At 34.8% G+C, this 20,302-nt stretch overlaps 2 protein-coding genes across 2 annotated transcripts; both read right to left on the bottom strand.

Annotated features, from left to right (window-relative positions):
- Positions 1-1,709: 1,709 nt before the first annotated feature.
- Positions 1,710-5,678, bottom strand: LOC125055969. The gene is made up of 5 exons (XM_047658762.1): positions 5,398-5,678; positions 5,090-5,146; positions 4,219-4,305; positions 2,944-3,180; positions 1,710-1,820 (listed from the first exon to the last, which is right to left on the bottom strand). Exons 1-5 carry the CDS (start codon positions 5,437-5,439, stop codon positions 1,734-1,736), a joined length of 510 nt encoding a protein of 169 aa, XP_047514718.1. The 5' UTR covers positions 5,440-5,678; the 3' UTR covers positions 1,710-1,733.
- A 1,195-nt stretch (positions 5,679-6,873) lies between these two features.
- On the bottom strand, positions 6,874-10,103 carry LOC125056096 (outer dynein arm-docking complex subunit 4). Its single transcript, XM_047659033.1, has 3 exons — positions 9,530-10,103; positions 8,312-8,572; positions 6,874-7,190 (listed from the first exon to the last, which is right to left on the bottom strand). Exons 1-3 carry the CDS (start codon positions 10,001-10,003, stop codon positions 6,936-6,938), a joined length of 990 nt encoding a protein of 329 aa, XP_047514989.1. The 5' UTR covers positions 10,004-10,103; the 3' UTR covers positions 6,874-6,935.
- Positions 10,104-20,302: the final 10,199 nt, after the last annotated feature.

Below are 20,302 nucleotides of genomic sequence, written 5' to 3'. Positions count from 1 at the left end.
ACCATATTTATAATTGTGTAGTGAATTCACTGATAGATTCGGACTTCGTTACCTCACTATCTATAGATACAATACAAAAATCCATCAAAATTTGTACAGCAATTAGCTGTTAGACCTACCACTTGTTTCTGTGTTTAAAACATTCTTATTAATTTAAATAGTATCCAAGTTCCTAAATCGCAATTTGTATAGAAAAGTGTGTTACAGTAATTTCTAGATTTTTTTAATATTAAGAGTGTCATCGTGGCTAGCACTACATATGTTTTTTTTTTTTAATTTTCAATGATCTCCGATTGGGATTTTTAGGGCTCGAATAATATAAGTACAGTATTAGGTGTGTAGTAATAATTTGTCAATTATAACGATCTTTCTGAACGAAGTATTTAATCGATCAGAGAACATCGGCCTAAACAAGTACTGTGAATCGGTCCTTGTCATTTTTTATTATAAAGAAAGAGACAGTGTTTCTGACTATTCGCTCTTGATGTTCAATCGAATGTTTTAAATTATTTTTAGTAGTGATAATTGATGTTTTGTCTCTGTCTACACTTCATACGAGATAAAGACAGCCTCATTTTACATATGTATATAGCTAGTGTGTTTTATGCTTTTGTGAATTATGCTCGAGTTTTTTATGTAACATTAACTGAGAAATCTTATTTTAATATAAATACAATAGCTCTACCTTATATATAAAAAATATTCAGGATTTCGATTCGATGGTGGTGTCTAAGACCTATTTCCTCACGATGTTTTCCTTCGCCGTTCATATTTCAAATAGAAAAATATCGTTACAACTGGGGTTAGAACCCACAAATGTTGAGCACGCTTAACATGCCTAAAAAACATTAAAACGTATCTGTAATGTTTAACTTTTTGTGTCGCGTAGCGGTGTGTGTGAATGAGTGACATATGTTTATCTCTTTCACTCTTGTCTCCTTTTCACACAGTTTCTTAAAAGTGCAGCGGTCGTAGAAAACGTACTTGTTGCCATGTTATTACAATTAATAACGATTTTATGTTAAAAAACCCTTTATTATAAATAATGACCAATGAAAATATATGAATTAATGTGTATATGATGTTTTAACATTAATAAAATGACAAAGTGAAGAAATTAATTATAGATTTTTTTACACACAATGATTTATTAAAAGTGAAAAACATTAATTTTGCGAAATATAGTGCAATATTTTAATTGTATAGTGCAAATTACGTCCGACGCTAAGTGGGGAACGTACTTTAGAACCCAGTAATTAAAGGTACTGAGTTCGGTTCTCAGCGAAGTAATTTTTTCGTAGGCACCGGGTCACCTACATGCCCCACAATGCTACGGGACTTGAAAACCACCTATTTCCTTTGCATTAGTTAGAAATTTTATTACATTGTTTAGATCTTGTATTGAACAGCCCCGCTACTCTGTAATTCCGAATTCAATGATTGGGTTAGTAGTAATTGTCTGCCATCATATTAACAAATTTCATCTTTGGACAAACTTGGAGTTGTGGTACGTACCTCAATCTTCGAAGTTACGTGGTAGGCTTATTTTTATAGCGTGCATTAGTATGATTAATTTCGAATTTTATTAATTGTATATAGTACCTGTAAATATTGTATATTGTTTAATATAAGTGTCTGGTTCATAAATACTATTTTGTGTAAGGTAACTGAATGTAATGAGATTGAAGCCGTATGAACAATAAAATATATTTCTTGTAATGCTTTATTTTATTTTAAAGTTTTGAGAGTTCAATCTTGCAAGTTTTTGCATCGTCGGAGATTTTTTGACAATGTGGCATACTTTTCCATGATGTGCATTCCTGTAACAAGTTAGATAAAAATATTCCCGATTTCAATAGTCTTGAACCCTTGCTCTTGCAAATTAGCAAAAAAATTCAAAAATCATTTAATCATATAGGTAACACATTGTACACTTATGACTCGTCAGTAAAAAAATACATATTAATGCTTCTAATTTTACATTTAGTGCCAGTTTTCAAATCAAAGGCGTAGAACGGAAAAGAAGAACTGGCAATAAACTCTCCGCCACTATTTTTAATCGCCATGTTTTTTTTACACAACGTTTGTAAGGAGCTGCAACCATTAAACCATGTTCCACATGACATCTTAAGTAATTAATAATAATAACAAATTAAAAACAAAGAGTTGTCCTCTATCAGCAGGAGGCATGGTGAAATAGGAGCACGCACTTACATTCTCGTGGGAACAACACGCAAATACATAGTCGAAATAACACAGCGAACTGTGGTATCGACTCCTGGTGGGATCCCTGAGAGATACGCCCTCTAATTGTTTAAGTTATCACATACTGAAAATGGGTACCCTTGGGGCTACGAGGACTGGAACTTTTTGCCCCCCCTATACTATAAATTAAGGCCATTATTTGATATTTACCAAGTGTTTATGGCAGACAAAAATCCATTGGTGTAAAGTCGAGGTTTGCACCAGGTTCAGGGTATAGAATTGCACGCCTAATAGGTATTAAAAACCACTTATATGGAAATTGTATTCGTTTTGATAAACTCCCTAGCGAAATTAGAGAATTACTAAATAAATTCAAAGCTAAATGATCAATAAAGCTTTTTATAAATTTGACGAATATTTAAATGATGCTTCCTTGGGATTGATTTGCTCCAGTTCAAACAATTTGTATGACTCAAAACTTAGCGATTAAAAAGAGTGGCGGAGAGTTTCTTGCCCGCTCTACGCCCTTAACGTAAATTTAGAATTAACTGAACTTCTTTTCTGACGTTCATTTATTATTATTTTGAGTATGAGTTTGAATCTAACAATACGCTATTATTTTGTTATAAAATTTAGGGCAACCTTCGCTTGAGGTTTTGTGGAAACAGCTTTCAGCTAGTGTCCAACAACACTAGCTGAAGGTTTTTAAGATTCACTTAAAATCCAGATAAAACTTACCAAAAGCGCATTAACGTAGGCGCAAATGTAGAAGTTTAGTATAGGACAATTTTCATCCAAAAGGTCAAAGTCCGTGTTCTTTCCGTTGTAGCAGGTCTCCTCCATTTTCTTAACCACACCCTTCTCTCCGGGATACTCATCAGCAACAGCAGCGAAGAACACCTTAGTGGCTTCTTCATCTAGAATATCTCCTTTGAGGAGGCCTTTCTTCTCCAAAATACACTTGTAGTTATCGCACTGAAATAACGCTTAGTATTTTGATAGAAGCAGAAGATGCCGGTTGAGGTACCTAAGTCACGTCTACCTAATAATGCTGAGAAGTGAGAGCATTAAGTGCTATTAAACTAAAAATCTTTATGGATTCCGTTCGGAATAATTGTGGATTATGTGTACCTAGTAGGTACGTCTAACAAATGAATTGTCAATAACTGAAATTAGCTAATTTGGACGTTAGTTTTGTAAGCTGTTAATTACTTACATTTACCTATAGGGGCATAAGGTATTTCCAACGTATTTTAACTATGAATTTTGTTACATAATAAAATTTTATGAACGAAGTAATATTTGCCCGTCAAATTTTAACTGCTGGATTTATATTGTTAAATATTTGATGGGTTAGATGAGATTAGTAGATACAACCTTATATTATTGGCTTTCTTAACCTGAACAAAAAGTTTAACGTAATCTTAGGACAGTAAGGGACACACACAATGTATGGAAAAAGTACCAAATAGCTATTCAACACATAAATTATTTGGAAGATAAATTGTCCTATTTGACACTTCATCGGACTCATAGCTTATGATGGACTTTATGTGACGAATAGCGCTATCTGACAGTTGTGAAACGCAACAAAAGTGTTTATCCTACCAATAAGTAATAAATAGCTAATTTGTAATTGATGTAGAACTTATTCGTACATTGTAAAACAGACCCTTAGGCGGATATGAGGGCAGTAATACGAATATACAAAAATTTATATATAATCCCATTTCACTTATAGGTACTTATCATATATTTTGTATAAAGAAGAAAAAAACAAAGACTATCATGTTATTTCTTTGCTTTACCAAAAAATAAAGAGTTAGCTAGATACATTTTTGTGGTCCTTTGAGCCGGATTTCCCGTAATAAAAAATGACGTCACATCAAGAGAATGTGTGCACATATTATGCACATTCAACATTCAAATCTCTTTTTTACTTACCAATCAAAGGTTAGTAAATTAACTAATAAATGTCTGGTGATAAACCTTATTGATGTCAAGTATACGTACAGTCATGTCTTTAGAATCTTTAGTGCACTCTTTTTCCGCCTCGTCCAGTGATTTGAAGATTTTAAGACTATCGCAGCATTCGTCATCCTACAAAAATTAAGTTTATAATAATTATTGTACTGTAGATGACATAGCGGTCTAACTAGACAAAAATATTTACTAGCTTACTAATATTTTTAACGTATGTTTGGGTTTTTTAAGTGTGTTCTTGAGATCAGCTTAATTATGCTTATTAGTGATTCAGCGTGCGACTATCATCCCAGAGTCAGCTGTCCCGGCTGTGCGCCACTAGACATTGACAAACCGGCTTGCCTTAGGCACAGAAGTTTAATCACCTACATGCTTATTAGAATAAGCAAATGATCACGACACATTTAGAGAAATGCCAAAGATTCTACCGCCATTGCTTCTTTTATTATTTTAATACTGACGGCCTGAGATAAGGCACAAGCTGTCCCTTAATCTTGGACTTATCACTTTAATCAGAAATGTGAGCTTAGTGAAGCTGCTGTCACCAGCAACACTTTTTAGTGCATCAATACTATCGTGGAGAGTCAGCAATATACACTGAACAAAACAAATATTTTAACAATTTTTTTTAACAATTAAAATACATAATAAAATTACATAAATAAATAAAACATGAGACAATTTAAGTAAATTCCCAACGCGACTGACATTCCAATTATAACTTTTACATTTTATTTTGAAAGACGTACAGCCATTGATGTCTCGGATTGAAGATGGCGGACTGTTCCATCATTGTATAGAAAACTACCGCGAAACCACGCTGTTCTATTTTTAGGGATAGTTGGCAGTTTATTTATCCTGCATGTACGCTTTATACACATTTTGTACATTAAGTCCTTACCTCAGCCACTAATAAATTGATACACGGTTGTAGTGCATCGTCTGCACCTGCTGCTATCTGCACAAATAAAACATATATTATTATTTACGTTCATTAACGAACACGAATAAAACTTTTTGTAATTTATTACGCATAGATTAGAGTGGTTAGATTATGTTAGAATTATGGCAAAGTTGACAACTTTAAAATGAATGAAATTTTCATTCATTTTCATCAAATCTATGTGCGAGGAAAAAAAATGGAAGTCTTATCTATATAGTAAATAGAAAACAGATTGTACAATTAACATAAACAAATAAAAAACTCACCTTCATAAATAAAAACACCAGGAACCAACTGTAACCGTTCATTGTAACGCACTGTTTGAGAATATTTTACATCTACTATTTATATATTATTTAAATTGATTGCCATATAATTATCTATATTTTGCACCTTATAATGATGATAGATGTCCTTCACATTCATCGTTTCAGGGAAATAGGATGTAATTTTCACAGAGATGCTTTATAAAATATAACAATTACCTACCTACAAATATAAAACCGAAAATAGAGCATTTAGCAGCGCTTTATTTATTTTCCACATATCTTAACAATAACTAACATACCATACACTTACACAATAATACCTACACAGATAATTCTACTATTAAAATATATATACCTACTAGCTGACCCGGCAAACGTTGTTTTGCCATGTTTATTATTTCTAGGAAACATTTTTTATCTAGTATAATAGTGGGGGTTGTATGTATTTTTGTATCATAAAAAAATAAAAACACAAAATTTTTGGGGTGGACACCCCTTATCACTTATGGGTTTAAAATATAGATAGTAGCCGCTTCTCAGACTTACTAAATATGCATAAAAAAATTCAATAGAATCGGTCGAGCCGTTTCGGAGGAGTATGGTGCATTCAAAATTGTTTCCTTGATTATCAGGGCTGTAATATAAAAATTTTATACTTGTATTAATAAACTGTAATATAAAAATAATATACCCCAAATTTTATGATACAGCATATAAAAATACATTTTCACCCCTCTACGATCAACCCCTATTCTTTATTTGTTAATTAAAATCTTATGACTTGAACTCTGAAGTTTATATAGAGAAAAATTCACAGAAAAACCTAAATGTTTTACGTTGGTATGTACTAAAAAGGTAGGCTAAGTAAAATTACACACATTAAGAAGAAACGAAGTTCGCGGGGGCAGCTAGGATTATATAAATTTTACCTTGTGACTTTTAAAAACTAAATGAACGAAAATTTAAATGTTTTATTAAAAGTACACTTTGTAAACAAGCATATTACAAATTAGAGGATTATATTCAAGATAACAATGCTTGGGAACATGCTGGTCCTGCTCCATAGGACAATCATAGAGCCTGGACAAAATCAAATTGGTTGCTGATTTTTTGCTTTTACAATTTTTTTTTATTTTTTTAAATTTATAATACTACAAAATGTAATTATTTTATTTTATCTCACACACTGTTTTATTGTGTTTTTTTATATTATTTTTATTACTCTTTAACGTATAATATTCTACGGTTACGATATTTGTAAATATGTGAGGAATATGTATTTAACTTTTAGTATAGTTGTTTTATTCTAAGAGTACATTGTCTTCACATATAATTATTTAACTAATGTAAACAAAATATTGTAAACCTATTTTAAAAGAGTAAGTGTGGAGTTTCTTGCCCATTATTCTCCACACGAAACTACCTTTTGGAAGGGGCAACTAGAATCTTCTTTAAATTTTATTTAACGTTCCATTTTAGGTGGTCTAATTGAAATAAATGATTTGACTTGACTTGACTAAAACAATAACTAAAACTTAGTGACGATTCGCGCTTTGTTGTTGCCTCCAGAATTCCTCCCTATTCTCCAAAAAGCGTATAGCCTCCTCCGCCTGCTTTAGCACGACGTCATTTTTCTTATCAGCAATAGCTAAGTCAGGGTTCTTCAGAAGGTTCTCCAGATAGAGTTTATCAGACATCAGCTGTCCCAGCACTGGCCTGGACTGTTTGCTGTTCCTCTTACCACCGCTTTTCACTTGTTTTACGGATCCTATAGTGTTCTCTATGGCTTCCTGAAAAAGTAAAATGCTTTATGGATAAATAATTAAAAAAAAGAAAAAAAAAAAGAAAGTTTAAAGTAAAGAAATACTTAATTATAAATTTCTTAAAATATATTTATATAAAATTTAGTTACATCTTTTATTTTATTTACTTTTGATTTTGATTTTTCAACTGTTATCAACACACCTGAGTGCATGAGTGAGTGTGTGGGTGCAAATGTGTAAGTGAGTGAGTGAGTCAGTGAGTGAATGAATAAAGTGTGTAACTACATACTAGGTCTCAAAAGCATCTCTAACACTGTGTAAGGTATGCTCATAAGCCAGTCCTTTAGTCGAATTTTTAGATTGTAGACGGTAAGCGGGTATATAGAGCAGCCTATTTAAGACCGACGACAACATCCCTATTTATTTTTAGGTACTGCCTATTAATTATTATCAAACGGGAAAGTATTGGAAATTATAGTTGCAAGTCATAACTAGCGGCGCTATAAACCCATGTGATTGGGCCTCAGATTTCTGTCACTGCTTGGTGATCATTTGTCAATCTAATAGGCAAGTACAAACAGACACACGCCGTCGGCTTTTTGCATGTAAGCTTGCCTTTCCTTACGATATTTATCCTATTCCTTCACCGTTCGAGCAAATGTTAAATGCGCAATAGAAAGTTATTATTATTATAAGTAATAATGTTATTATTATTTACTTAAGATGTCATGTGGAACATGGTTTAATGGTTGCAGCTCCTTACAAACGTTGTGTAAAAAAAAACATGGCGATAAAAAAAGAGTGGTGGAGAGTTTATTGCCAGTTCTTCTCTTCCGTTCTACGCCCTTGATTTGAGAACTGGCACTAAATGTAAAATAAGAAGCATTAATATGTATTTCTATACTGACAAGTCATAAGTGTAAAATGTGTTACCTATATGATTAAATGATTTTCGATTTTTGATTTTTTTTTTTGAAAAGTCCATTGGTGCACAGCCTGGGATCGAACCTACGACACCAGGGATGAGAGTCGCACGCTGAAGCTAGGCCAACACTACTCTTGTGTTAAGCTGAGTTTTACCTGACAAGCTTTAAATTAAACCATTTTTTTTAATTAGTCTCGTTTTAGAAACAATATTAATTAATTACCTGTGCCTTTTGAACGCCAAGTCTGAATTCATTTAAATCAGGTCGTGCGCGTAGGCCTCTATGGTAATGTACTAGACTCATTTCGAACTCCCCACAATAGTATAAAGATTCAGCCTTCTGCAGTAAAGCCTTTGCGTGTTTCGGATCAAGTTTGAGAGCCGTTTCTGCATCCTCTAAAGCTGATCGGGGCTCGCCGAGTAACAGGTAACACTTGCTACGCGCGACGTAGGCTGCCTTGTCCTCTGGTGCCAGCTCAATAGCCTAAAACATTAGTTTGATACAGCTTAAGATATCCCTATATTATTGAGGACTCACATTCTTGACACATTAATTAAGATGGATGAACACATACTAAGTTGCTATATTCATATTCTGTGTGAGAGTATACATATAAAGTCAAAACCGTTTACGACGACATCGTTTAGAACATACCGGTTATATTGACCGACATCAAAGGTCCCGGCTGAATTCTATTGTATTAGGTACTTAATAACAACGTCATCGGCTGTTACGACTATCGGTTTTTACGACCAAATTTGAATAGTCCCTTCGATATCGTTATAACAGATGTTGACTATATATACATACATAAATATATATAATATTTTCTTTATTCCCCGACTTTATTGTCGTCGGAGGTATTAAGTAACTAATGTGCGTAAAGATAATATTATTATCATTAGCAAAATAGCATTTGTAACTAGAATGATTAAGAACTATTTATTTCTGTTTTGTTTTGTATTCTATTTACGGCAAGCTTTTGAAAGGTCTTTAAAGCTTTGTTGACCATTGTTTCTTTGAAGTTGGTCTCTGTTACGTTTACTCCCATAATTTGTTCATCCAAATCTTCTCCAAAAACAACAAAAATACAAGCTAAAAAATAATTAAACCATTTGAACTAAGAAAACTTCGCAAACCACTTCTCAACAGTTGATTTTCTAGAGTCCGAATCGTGTTTATCAACCCAAGCCTTGGCTTCAATAGTGTTTGCCAAAAAGCAATGCCTTATACACGAAATTCCTTTTTATCCATTTTTTTAAATATACACAAGTTCCTTCACTCAAAATACTATATCTCACAAACTAATAGTACGACAGTTTAATTTATACCCGTGTCTTTTGAAGGTTGGGGCTAACTAAAAATCTATGTGTCAGCCTACGAACTTTTCAGCCCAAATAATAGCTCAATTCGAATCACTATCCTTAGTTATAAGTATACCTTATCCACAAACATCAGCGCCGTACGGTACCGCTCCCGCATCATCTCCGCACGCGCCAACGCTAATAGTGTTCCAGCATCCGCCTCTGCTGGAATTTGTAAAGCACTGCTCCTTTCCGCCTTGTCCTTCATATTGAGGGAGAATTTAATGTCCTTAGACCCCATCACAACAGCCGCTGCCCGATCCTTATCAGTATACAACTCCTCTTGACGAATCCGTCTTTCACGTTTTGGCTTGCGTCCACTCTTCCTCTTCGGCTTGAGCGACTCCTTTCTATCTTCTGGCTGCTCATCTTCAATGGTGTCGGTTTTCTCCGCGGGCGGGGCTCGCTTGCTGATCGAAGCTTTGGGGACTGGGGTTTCCTCCTCCTCATCACCAACGCCGATCCGTACGAAACTTTGTAGGAATTCTGCGTCTTTTGTAGGTCCAAGGATGGAACGGGCTTGTGCTTTTGCGTTGTCTTCGTTGTCCATGATTTGCGCGTATGGTTATGTAAAGGTGTGTGAAGTGTCATCGATTTCGACGCCCGAGCTGTAGTTGTCATGGCGACTGAATGTGTTTTCGCACACTCTTATCGCCTCCGAGTTCAATAGTATGGTCCGACGGGTCGCATGGTTGACATGTTGCTTGCATTGAGGACATGGTTATAAGATAATTTTATTGCAAATATAAATATCCTTATAACAGAGCGTAACACTTCCTTATTTAAACTAATAGAGATTTTATGATTTAGATTTTAGAAGGTACAAAGATGTTTCTTAAGACAAATAATGTATTTGAAAGGACATTATTTGTCGCAGTAAAAATGCTCGAGTGTCTTCTAAGATGTAGTTTATTTATCGACAAACAAGTACCAGTGGTTCCATGGTGTCAAATTATAATGAAGACCGTAGGACACCTAAGTCCAAGTTACTTAGAAGACAGATATAGTCTAGACTTGAAAGAAAGCAAACGTGAGCAGCAACGAGCTGCCACACTTTGTAATTAAATTATAAGATTTATTTAAATTAAAATAGTTTATAGAGCTTGGTTTTTTGACACTTCCGGCGGCAACTAACATAATTAATCTAAATAATTTTAATTTAGCGTACTACTGTAAAGGATGTCCTATTCTAAAATAAAAACGTCTGTGTACCTACTTATAGGCCGGCAGATAGTGACACAAAATAGTGGGTCATTTGTACCAGTTGCAGTATGGCGGTTCTTCAGGGGTCTTATTACGAAATGAAAAAAAGAAAAATGATGGTCATAGCGCTGGTACCGGCGGCCCAGTTACGGAGCGTTAGTCGAACTCGTCGGATTAATTACGACTTTCATACGATTTGTTCCACAAAAATTCTAGTATTTTCCGATAGTGCATAAAAAATAAGAGGCAGGAGTGTCATGTCATACTTCTCTGACTGACTATGAACATGACTTACAGCCCATCACACCGACGCGAATGCGTTGATTTAAAAAACATCAACCATTTGTACCAGGCTAATATTATTATATATTCATAACAAAATCAACTAATTTCACCATTTTCACTTAAGTAATCATTTGCGTCTCTTTCTCACCGCTTTCATTATAGGGTAAACACAATTGATAGAAACAGAGATAAGAGTACTTTATTTAAAGGTAATTAGATTTAATTTATTATTTAACCAATAATAGAACGTCTATAGATTCTTTATGTAAATTACAAGCCATCAAAAACAAAACTTGTAAAAAATCCAAGTCTCGCAACGCAGTTCTTCCGTAAAAAGTTGTGAGATCCATATGTTTCTGCTGTGTTTAGTTATCAAGTAATTAACCATATCCAACCATAAGTATTAACTGTATAAGTGACCATATCAATATTACAAATATTTTATGTTTTAAACAAATACATTGAGAAAATTTAGGGTTCTAATTTTAAACACAACGCACTGCCGTGCCCCCATATCTCTCAACTCTGCCGATGTCAGAGACGGATCTACTTAAGGGCTTTTTGGGCTGCAGGCCTGGGCTTCCAACATAGGGCCTCCAGTCGCCTCTAAAAACAGTAGGCGATATTTTAAATTTAAAACATCTGAAATTTAAAAAAATCCAATCAAGGTTGGAATCCCTGAGATCAATCAACCTATGTGCGATGCAGGCCTATCTAACGGAACGGGGAATTCCCCGTCGCTTGTTTTCGGTCGGTGTATTTTTTCGGGGGACTTCCCCGAAATAGCCCAGAGCCCCACAAATTCACGCTCCGCCCATGGCCGATGTAAATATTATTCAAATCAACGGGACCAGCCAAAGGCTACTGACATTAGCACTAACCTTAGCAAGCGAAGCAAGAGCCCGCTCATAGTTCCTATTCTTGTTGTGACCACTGGCTTCGTCTCGGTATTTCTTAGCTTCCACTGGGTTGCTTGTAGGCAGCTCAGGTTCCTTTCCACGGCCCATTGTTTATTCTTAAACAATAAAGTCTAATTCAAAATAACTTTATTCATCTAGGTACGCTTATGAACGTAAGAAAAGAAGTTAAAATAATTCTAAATTTACATTTATTACCACGCAAGTCAAGGGCGTAGAGCAGGCAAGAAGAACTGGCAAGAAACTTTCCGCCAGTCTTTTTAATCGCTTAGTTTTAACTGGAGCAAATCAATCCCAAGGATTAGGATTATTTAAATATTCGTCAAATTTTGAATTTATTTACTAATAATTCTCTAATTTCGCTTGGGAGTTTGTTGTAAAAACGAATACAATTTCCATATAAGGAGTAGTTTATCTTCTGGAGCCTGGTTGGTCGTACGCTTGAATTTGTTCTGTGTCGAGTATACTGGTGAAAGTCACCATTTATTTTAAAATCGTTTATATTTTTTTGTCAATAATGTATGAAATGTCAAAAACTCTCCCCTTATACATAATTTTGATTGATGACCCCGCCCAGCCTATATAATTTACTTGAAAATCCACTTTCCCATAAAATATACGACAAATATTTGTCAACTGTCTCCCAAATGGCATTTAGCATGATAAATTGTGTTAGGGGGAAGCTCGTACAACAAACTAATCGATATTTTTTTCTTACTAGATATTGTAACTGCATTGAAAACAAAGCCAAAAAATTTATATAGAAAATGCTGGTCAATTGTGCGATTAAAAACATCAGCTGGGTTCACCAGTACTGCCTACCAGGTGCAACGCCCACGCACTAAACTCCAACTCAAGAGCTCTACAGCAGTGTTTCCCAACGTCGGACCCACTCCGCACTGGGGGCAGTTTGAGTGCTAAAGCTATTGGCTAAAGCTTAGGCTATTGGAAAATTTTATCTAAATTATTTGGAATTTGAATATCAGTTAATTATTATGTTTTGAAAATTTACTTACTGTGTTTCGTTAACAATTTCCTACTAATGTTTTTTCTTTAAGCTGGTGAAAACAGATAGTCTGCTCCAGATGCTTCCTTGCTGACCACGATGCTCAGACATGAGCTGTCGATTGAAGAGATGGTTACTATGAAATTACTTATTATTGCTAGGCAAGCTTAATGAACCCTAATTTAGTTTTGATATCGGCGCGCGATACCACATTGTTCATGCAATCCGACAATTCGTTTAGAAGTTGCATGTTTTTATCATAATGCAGAAAAATTGCTGCATCAGCGAACTTTTTTGAATTCTATTTGATAACTTCAACGCTTCTAAGTTAACTTCAAAGGGAATCAAATCAGCACGTTTTCTTTTGTTTCTATAATTAAGCATTAACAAATATTTAAGAGAGTGGCTGTACTAATCGGTGCGTATATTTTTAATATAATTATTCCAACAATTCGTATATTACACAGAATATATATACATGTACAATGCTGTACATTTGGTCACTAAATAGTCGTAGTTACGCACCGAGGGTATAGCTAGGTGTAGGCACTCTCTTCAACATTTAGCATTCGTTTCATAGAGAAATAACATTTAATTATTTCGCATATATTCTATTGTTGTACGCAGTGGTTAATTATAGAGTAAAAATAAAATCCTGTATTATTTAATGGTGGCTGTACACACTCGGCGAGAGCTTCTCGCCGGGAGTCTCGACCGAGAGGACCGAGAGAAGAGCGCAGCCTGTACCTGTGGCAACCGCTGCTGCTGTTTGTCTTTGTGCAATGAGTTATTATAATTTTCTTCACGTTAACCATTAAAAAAAATACGAAGCCATGGCGAAGAAGAAGATGGTCACTATACACCGCAACAGAAATTGGTAATTAGGATCATAAAGTTTTAGTATTATCCAAAATTTTATGATTGAACGAGTGTGTACAGGTCGCTCTCGTTTTACTCGCGAGACCCTTTGACTCGTGTGCAAAAAACCGACAGGCGACCGAGAGAGGCGAGACCAACTGCGAGGAAGCGAGGCGAGACGAGAGCTCTACTGTACACTCTCGCAATCGGCCTGTCCGGGGTGTCTCGACGAGTGTGTACAGCCACCATAAAGTATCCTGATGAACCGGGAGCCGTACAATACTAATAAGATTATTAAAAAATAAACTAGTGGCGCTACTACCTTTTTAGATCTAGCCTCTGATTTGTGTATAATGATCATATTTTGTCAATCTAATAGTCAACTTGGTGATCGGCCTCCTGTGCTTGACACTCATGTTATCCACTTTTTGGATCTATGCCGGTTTCCTCGCGATGTTTTCCTTTACCGTTTGAGCGAATGTTTAATGCGCACATAGACAGAAAGTCCATCGCTCGGGGATCGAACCTACGACCTCAATGATGAGAGTCGCATGCGGACGCCACTATGGCCTAGTGGCGTCCGCAAGGCTCTGAGCAATAAGAGTATTGTTAATTTGTTTATTTTAGACATAGCTAGCCCAGAAAATAATAAGTAACAGTCTTCCTCAATAAGCGTAGTAATGTTAGTAAACAATAATTGGTTTTTAATTGATTTTTGGTCAAAGATCGGAAGCGTCAAATCCATAAATATTATTAAATGAGTTAAAGATTAGATATTTATTAAATTTTCGACAGTTAATAGTTGAGGTGTATATTAAATTTATTATGGTTTGATATCAGTTCACTGAAACAAATTGTTAAAGAGAACGCAAAAAAATCTTGCCAAAATACACAAAATTCGAGCAAAATTGCAAGCGGAAGTTATTCTAATAAAATAATGAACCATCTCCAAGTATTCACCATAAATGCATAAAAACAATAATATAATTTATCTAACAGAAATATGAGACGATGTCGTAAAGGGTTTTATCCATGAAATATCTAATTTCATTATTTTTGTGGTCGTAAGTCACGAAGGTCTTCGTGATTTAACCAAAGCATAATTTATTGCCCAATGAAAAAATATGTTTTGTAAAATAATTGTGTGTCAATCATCTTATATTTACGTATAAGAACTATTAATAGAATTACTAATATACGTATTGTAAAGATATAAACTTTAAACTTATTTTGACGAATTTTAGATAGGGGCGTCTTTCAGTCAGCCAAGAATTTCAAATATCACTACTACATTAAACAGTTATGAATTTAATTTTATTACAAATAACATATACAGTTTTTGACGTGACAACGTCTTATAATTTGATGGAGCCGGCTGCACGCACGAAAAAACATGACTCATGCGGCGTTACCTCGCTCTGAGGCGTTCCATTTAAGGCTTGAAGTGCAAGCGAGAGCGCGAAGCGACAGAGAGGCACAATCGGACTCCGCGCTCTTCAGCGTTCGACATCTGTCTCTCTCCTACTTGAGTGAGCGATTCGTGACGTTGTCACGTTCAACTATCGTCACTAAACCGACTTTACAGAACTTTACACAACCGATTTTTTTTTGTTTCCTCGAAATTCATTGTTACGTCTAGCGTATCATCATAATTATCAATGGATGTACAGCCCCTTGGCCTTCGACTCCTACTTCTTGCATCCAACTTCGGAGAAAGATTACAATAAATAGAGCAATGATAGCTTAGAGATTGAGACAGTGGAAAGGACTTCAGACTGACCATCTAATATTAAGTGCGATGTGGCCTATGAGCACGCTTATAGGAGATACGTATTTAATCACATTTAAATGGACTCACGTATACCTGGAAGGATTTAAGGGGAAAAAAACTCCTTACGAGGCGACTCAAGAAACTGGTAATTTGGGAACAACGAAAAAGTTCAACTCCAGCGTGCTTCTAAAGCGTAGCCAAGAGAAGTTTAGATTCAAATCTCTAATATCTATTAGCATAAATGGTTGCTATGTTGCTATCTAAGTATATATCTACGAAAGTTTTCGACAACACTTGTTCGGTATCACCAAACTTTACACTTGACAAATTCGTTGAGTTAACTTCGTAACATGGTATGTTCCGAAATTCTAAACAGTATTCTACTTAAGTAAATATGTAAGTGGCGGATTTACATATTTTCAAGAAGCTGTCAAGTTTTTGCCGCAATTGCCATGTTCTAGAATATTATTACAATTCAACAATTTCCTTTGGGGTCTGATTTTTGAGCACATAATTATACATACACAAACCATCCAGTTCGCAGGCTCCAACCAGTAGTAGGAATGATATGTATGGGTTGATAGGCTGATGAGGAAAATTCATTTTCTGCAATTTCGCTCTTTTCACTTACAGTGTAAGCTGAGGGTGCAGAGATCGATTACTGGTTGAGAGGCGGCGAACTAGCTGTTTACTCTAGAATATTGAAGTTTGCTACACCGAATGTACAATGACAAGTAAGAGAGGAAAGTTGTTGCAGACGTCTATCTGTAAAACATTAGAAAACCGTTAAGGATAAATATTTTTATTTCTATTGCCGCCCTAGGCAGGCCTACTCAACCTGCTGGTAAATCCGCCACTGTGTAAGTGGATAACAATAACTGCGACTTATATATCTTTATTTATGTGGAAGACAGGCCCTAGTTTAATGTGATTTTGATATTGTGTTTAATCTTTTAGTAATAATTAATGTTATGAAATGACAGTATGAAGTTAAAAAATATTTTCCAAGATATTATCGTCGTTTTTTACTATGGATAAACTTAATGCGTTTTGAACAAATTTTTACCCCTCTTTAAGGTAATATAACTTTCCTACAGTACGAAATTTTACAATTACATAAACCTATTATCAAATTAATATTACTAATCTTAAACATACCTTCAGAAACACAAATTAAAACGGCATCTAATTCACTACGAACATTCTGTAAGTTTAACACACTTCAAGTTATAATTAATTAAAGTCGATATGAATGCAAGTTATCAATACGAGGTAAGATTTGCGACTAAACTTGATGACTGTCGACTTGTTATAAGGGGTTGTATACACTGGTTACGTCAGTTTTATATCAGGTTATTAAGGCTGATTACCAACTATCAAATTTTGTTTAAGAATAATGAATAATGAAAAGCCAGAAACATATCCTTTTTGCTGTGTATTCGAATCGCACAGTCCATCGTCAAGCTCACATTCCATACTTACTCTCGCAGATTAATAGTTTTCTCAACTCTTCGAGTGACCTATTTGTATTCTTTTTTTTGGAATAGTATCTCGCTTTTGGCTTGCTCTTGCAGCTCAACGAGCTGTTTTGACGAGCGTAGCTCGGTCGGAAGGACTTTTTTGTGAAGCGTATGGGGGCTTATATAATATGATTTAAAAATGTACTTAGAAAAGATTGATGGATACCAAAAAGTTTTCGGGTAATTAAATAAAAATCAATAAATTGTAGAATCGTTTTATACTTAAAATCTGTCCATACATAAGCTGTTGATAAGCGAAATCTTCGTTTCGTAAAATCTCTCTACCTAGTGGGTAAACTAAAACCCGTAACTTCTAGTTCTTATGCTATTATTTTTTATTGAACTTTACCACATCATACATAATGCTATACCTACAGTTATATGTTACTAGCCATCTAGTATACATAAGATTACTCATGTATACTAATGATAAAAGGAAGGTTAAAGTTTATTATTAAGTCTGATCAGATCCTTATGAGATTTGATATACGCAGGCAGGACTATGGATTTTAAATCCTGCTTATTTTATGTAGACAAAGTAATAACGAAAGTTGTAATCTGTAGTAAATTAATTATTTATGTTATATTATTATAATGTCCAAATATATGTTCGTTTGACCCACATCTGACATAAAGAAAATATGTTTATTATGGAATATAAGATATCACTTATTCCACGTCATTAAATTTGGATCGGTAGAAATCCCTACTCATCGAGAAAGAAGACAGAGGGTGTAGGCCGATAGAAAAGCCGGCGTAGAAAACTCTCGGTACTCTTTTAAAATAACAAATCATCATGACTTAGTAGTAAGTAGAGTCAACTGGGCAACGCGAAATACCCATTGTTTTACCTAAAATCAAACCAAAGAATTTAAGGTTATATAATCTTTATTTATGCTACAATTTTAGCAAGAAAAGATGATAAAGAATACAAAAGACGTCAACAATGAAGCAGATATAGTAATTTAACAAAAAAATCTATATTTATTGACAGATATAAAGCTAAACGCCTCTTAAAGGCGCCAAATGATGTACTTGTACCTAATCGACAGCTATCATCAACTGAATAAAATATACAAAAACTATTTTATAAGCACAACAAGATTATGTTAGATATACAAAACATCTTTTTATCCCTCCCTTTTCGTTAAAAATGGTGCCAGTCGATAAAAACAAGGTAACTTTGTAAAAAGTCGTTGCAAATTACAGTTTTATTTACTTACGTAAAGATTATTTGGGACACGCAACCAACGAAACCACCCCTAATTATAGATGCAAACATTTATGAACGGTAATTTTATCGATTTAAATGGATCCCTTTAATAGGACTACAATGTGCTGAAATGTCACCATTTTTCCGTCGACGTGGAAATTAGACAATTGAGCGTTTTTAAGGCAGTTTTTGCAGTATGTGGAACTAGCTGCTAGGTATTTCGGAACGAATTCGACTTTGGGTTACAAAAAAAGAGCGTAACTAAAAGGCCGGCAACGCACTCGCGAGCCCTCTGGCAATGTGATATAGGCGGTATCACTTAACATCAACTGAGTCTCCTGCACATATAAAAAATGCTTGCTTTAAAGTACATAATTTTTATAATTCATTCAATATAGGGTAAAGAGAAAGAACAGTGTTAGCGTATGACTCTTATTCCTCGTAGGTTCGAACCCTGGCTGTGCTCCAATGATGTGCTCCTTTCTGTGTCCGTGGGCATTTAACACTTGCTCGAACGGTGCTGGAATACTTTGTGAGGAAACCGGCTTGCCTTAGACCCAAAAATGTCTATATACAGAGGCTCAGATCAGTTTATCAGTCAGTAGAAGTTTGAAGAGTCCCGGTTTATTTGTTTATACTTATTTATACGTATAAACCTATGTAAATTTTAATTATGTCATAAATTTCAGTTTCTTTCATTTCTCTGTTAATTTGCTAATTAGAAAAAATATTATTATTCCCTTAACTAAATACAACAAAACTGTATAATGCATTCACTAAGTCAATCATTATGACAGTATATATAATTGAAATTTGAAACTTTATATGCTGCAATAAGGTTTAATTTTCTATTTACGGTAAGGCTTGCACGCAATCGGGACATTCTCGCAAGTAATTAATGCATTACTATTTCTTAACTTATCATCATATCTATAAAGGATCAATATTCAAATGAAGCCGACAGGAGTTATGTTCGGAAACTATCACTAAAGGAAATATTGAAAAACTACACAATGTAACACAGTACCTATTAAGCAATGTTATATTACACTCGCGTACTGGGTCTAACTTATGTGTGTCAAACTTGGCAAAAACAGCAACTGGGAAAAACTAATAGTTTCCCAAAGAAACATGGAGAGAAGTATGCTAAGCATTAAATTAAATGACAGATGGATTACAATGTACAGAGAGAGACAAAATTAAATGAGGTTCTACAAAAAATAAATTGGGACTGGATATGCTAAATAAGTTGCAAAAAAGATAAATGGACAGAATGATTTCCTCTACATAGAGAAGGTAAAAGGAAGAGAGGACGACTAGTAAAAAGAAGGGCAGATGCTCTGCCGAAGAGAAGAACGGGATAAAATAGAGTTGGCCCATGTCAGAAGACTGACCATATATATTTTTTTCTCTAACCAATTATTTATTTTTTTGTTATAATTAACGTTTAGAGAATGAAGTCTTTATTTATTTATTTATTATTTCTTAACTTTTACTGAAGAGAGCATTGTTATATTCTTACACACAGATACAACAAATAGAATCGACGAAATTAGTTCAAATTTTTATACAAAGGACCCCTTACATAGCCTATTATCGATGGATCATAGAAATGGACATGCGATCAGGCAAATCAGGAGGGGAGGGTCAAATATCACCTTTTTTTATGTAATAGGAGGCAAACGGGCAGGAGGCTCACCAGATGTTAAGTGATACCGCCGCCCATGGACACTCACAATGCCAGAAGGCTCGCAAGTGCGTTGCCGGCCTTTCCAAAAAGGGACTTTATTTTATTATTTATATTCGTAAACTAGGTACCATCGCGTTCTGTGTGAGCGTAGATAATTACGTACCATCTACGTAATTATCTACGCTCACACAGAACTTTTAACTTTCCGACTCCCAGAACCAACATTGGGTTCCGTGAGCCTCTACACAGGACGTGTTCTACCTTGGATTCTGCCACTAACATTGACCCTTTTTCGCACTCCTCTACTGCTTCATTTAAGAATAAGTTAAAACTATTAATGGTTTAAGCTTTGTATCTTCCTTGTTTATTATAGCTAATAGTTTGTT

The sequence above is a fragment of the Pieris napi genome, chromosome 14 (assembly GCF_905475465.1).
Source record: "Pieris napi chromosome 14, ilPieNapi1.2, whole genome shotgun sequence".
Lineage (NCBI taxonomy): Eukaryota > Metazoa > Arthropoda > Insecta > Lepidoptera > Pieridae > Pieris > Pieris napi.
Note: the sequence above shows the minus strand (reverse complement) of the source record. Positions and strands in the feature narration are given on the sequence as shown.

Excerpts from the sequence above, each read along its gene's own strand:
- LOC125055969 (XM_047658762.1), bottom strand. The coding sequence starts at position 5,439 with ATGAACGGTTACAGTTGGTTCCTGGTGTTTTTATTTATGAAG. Across the intron at positions 4,306-5,089 it reads TCAATTTATTAGTGGCTGAG|GATGACGAATGCTGCGATAG; the intron begins GTAAGGACTTAA and ends TAATTTTTGTAG. Across the intron at positions 1,821-2,943 it reads CCTACGTTAATGCGCTTTTG|GAATGCACATCATGGAAAAG; the intron begins GTAAGTTTTATC and ends AACTTGTTACAG.
- LOC125056096 (XM_047659033.1), bottom strand. The coding sequence starts at position 10,003 with ATGGACAACGAAGACAACGCAAAAGCACAAGCCCGTTCCATCCTTGGA. Across the intron at positions 8,573-9,529 it reads CGCTGATGTTTGTGGATAAG|GCTATTGAGCTGGCACCAGA; the intron begins GTATACTTATAA and ends CTAATGTTTTAG. Across the intron at positions 7,191-8,311 it reads TTGGCGTTCAAAAGGCACAG|GAAGCCATAGAGAACACTAT; the intron begins GTAATTAATTAA and ends TTACTTTTTCAG.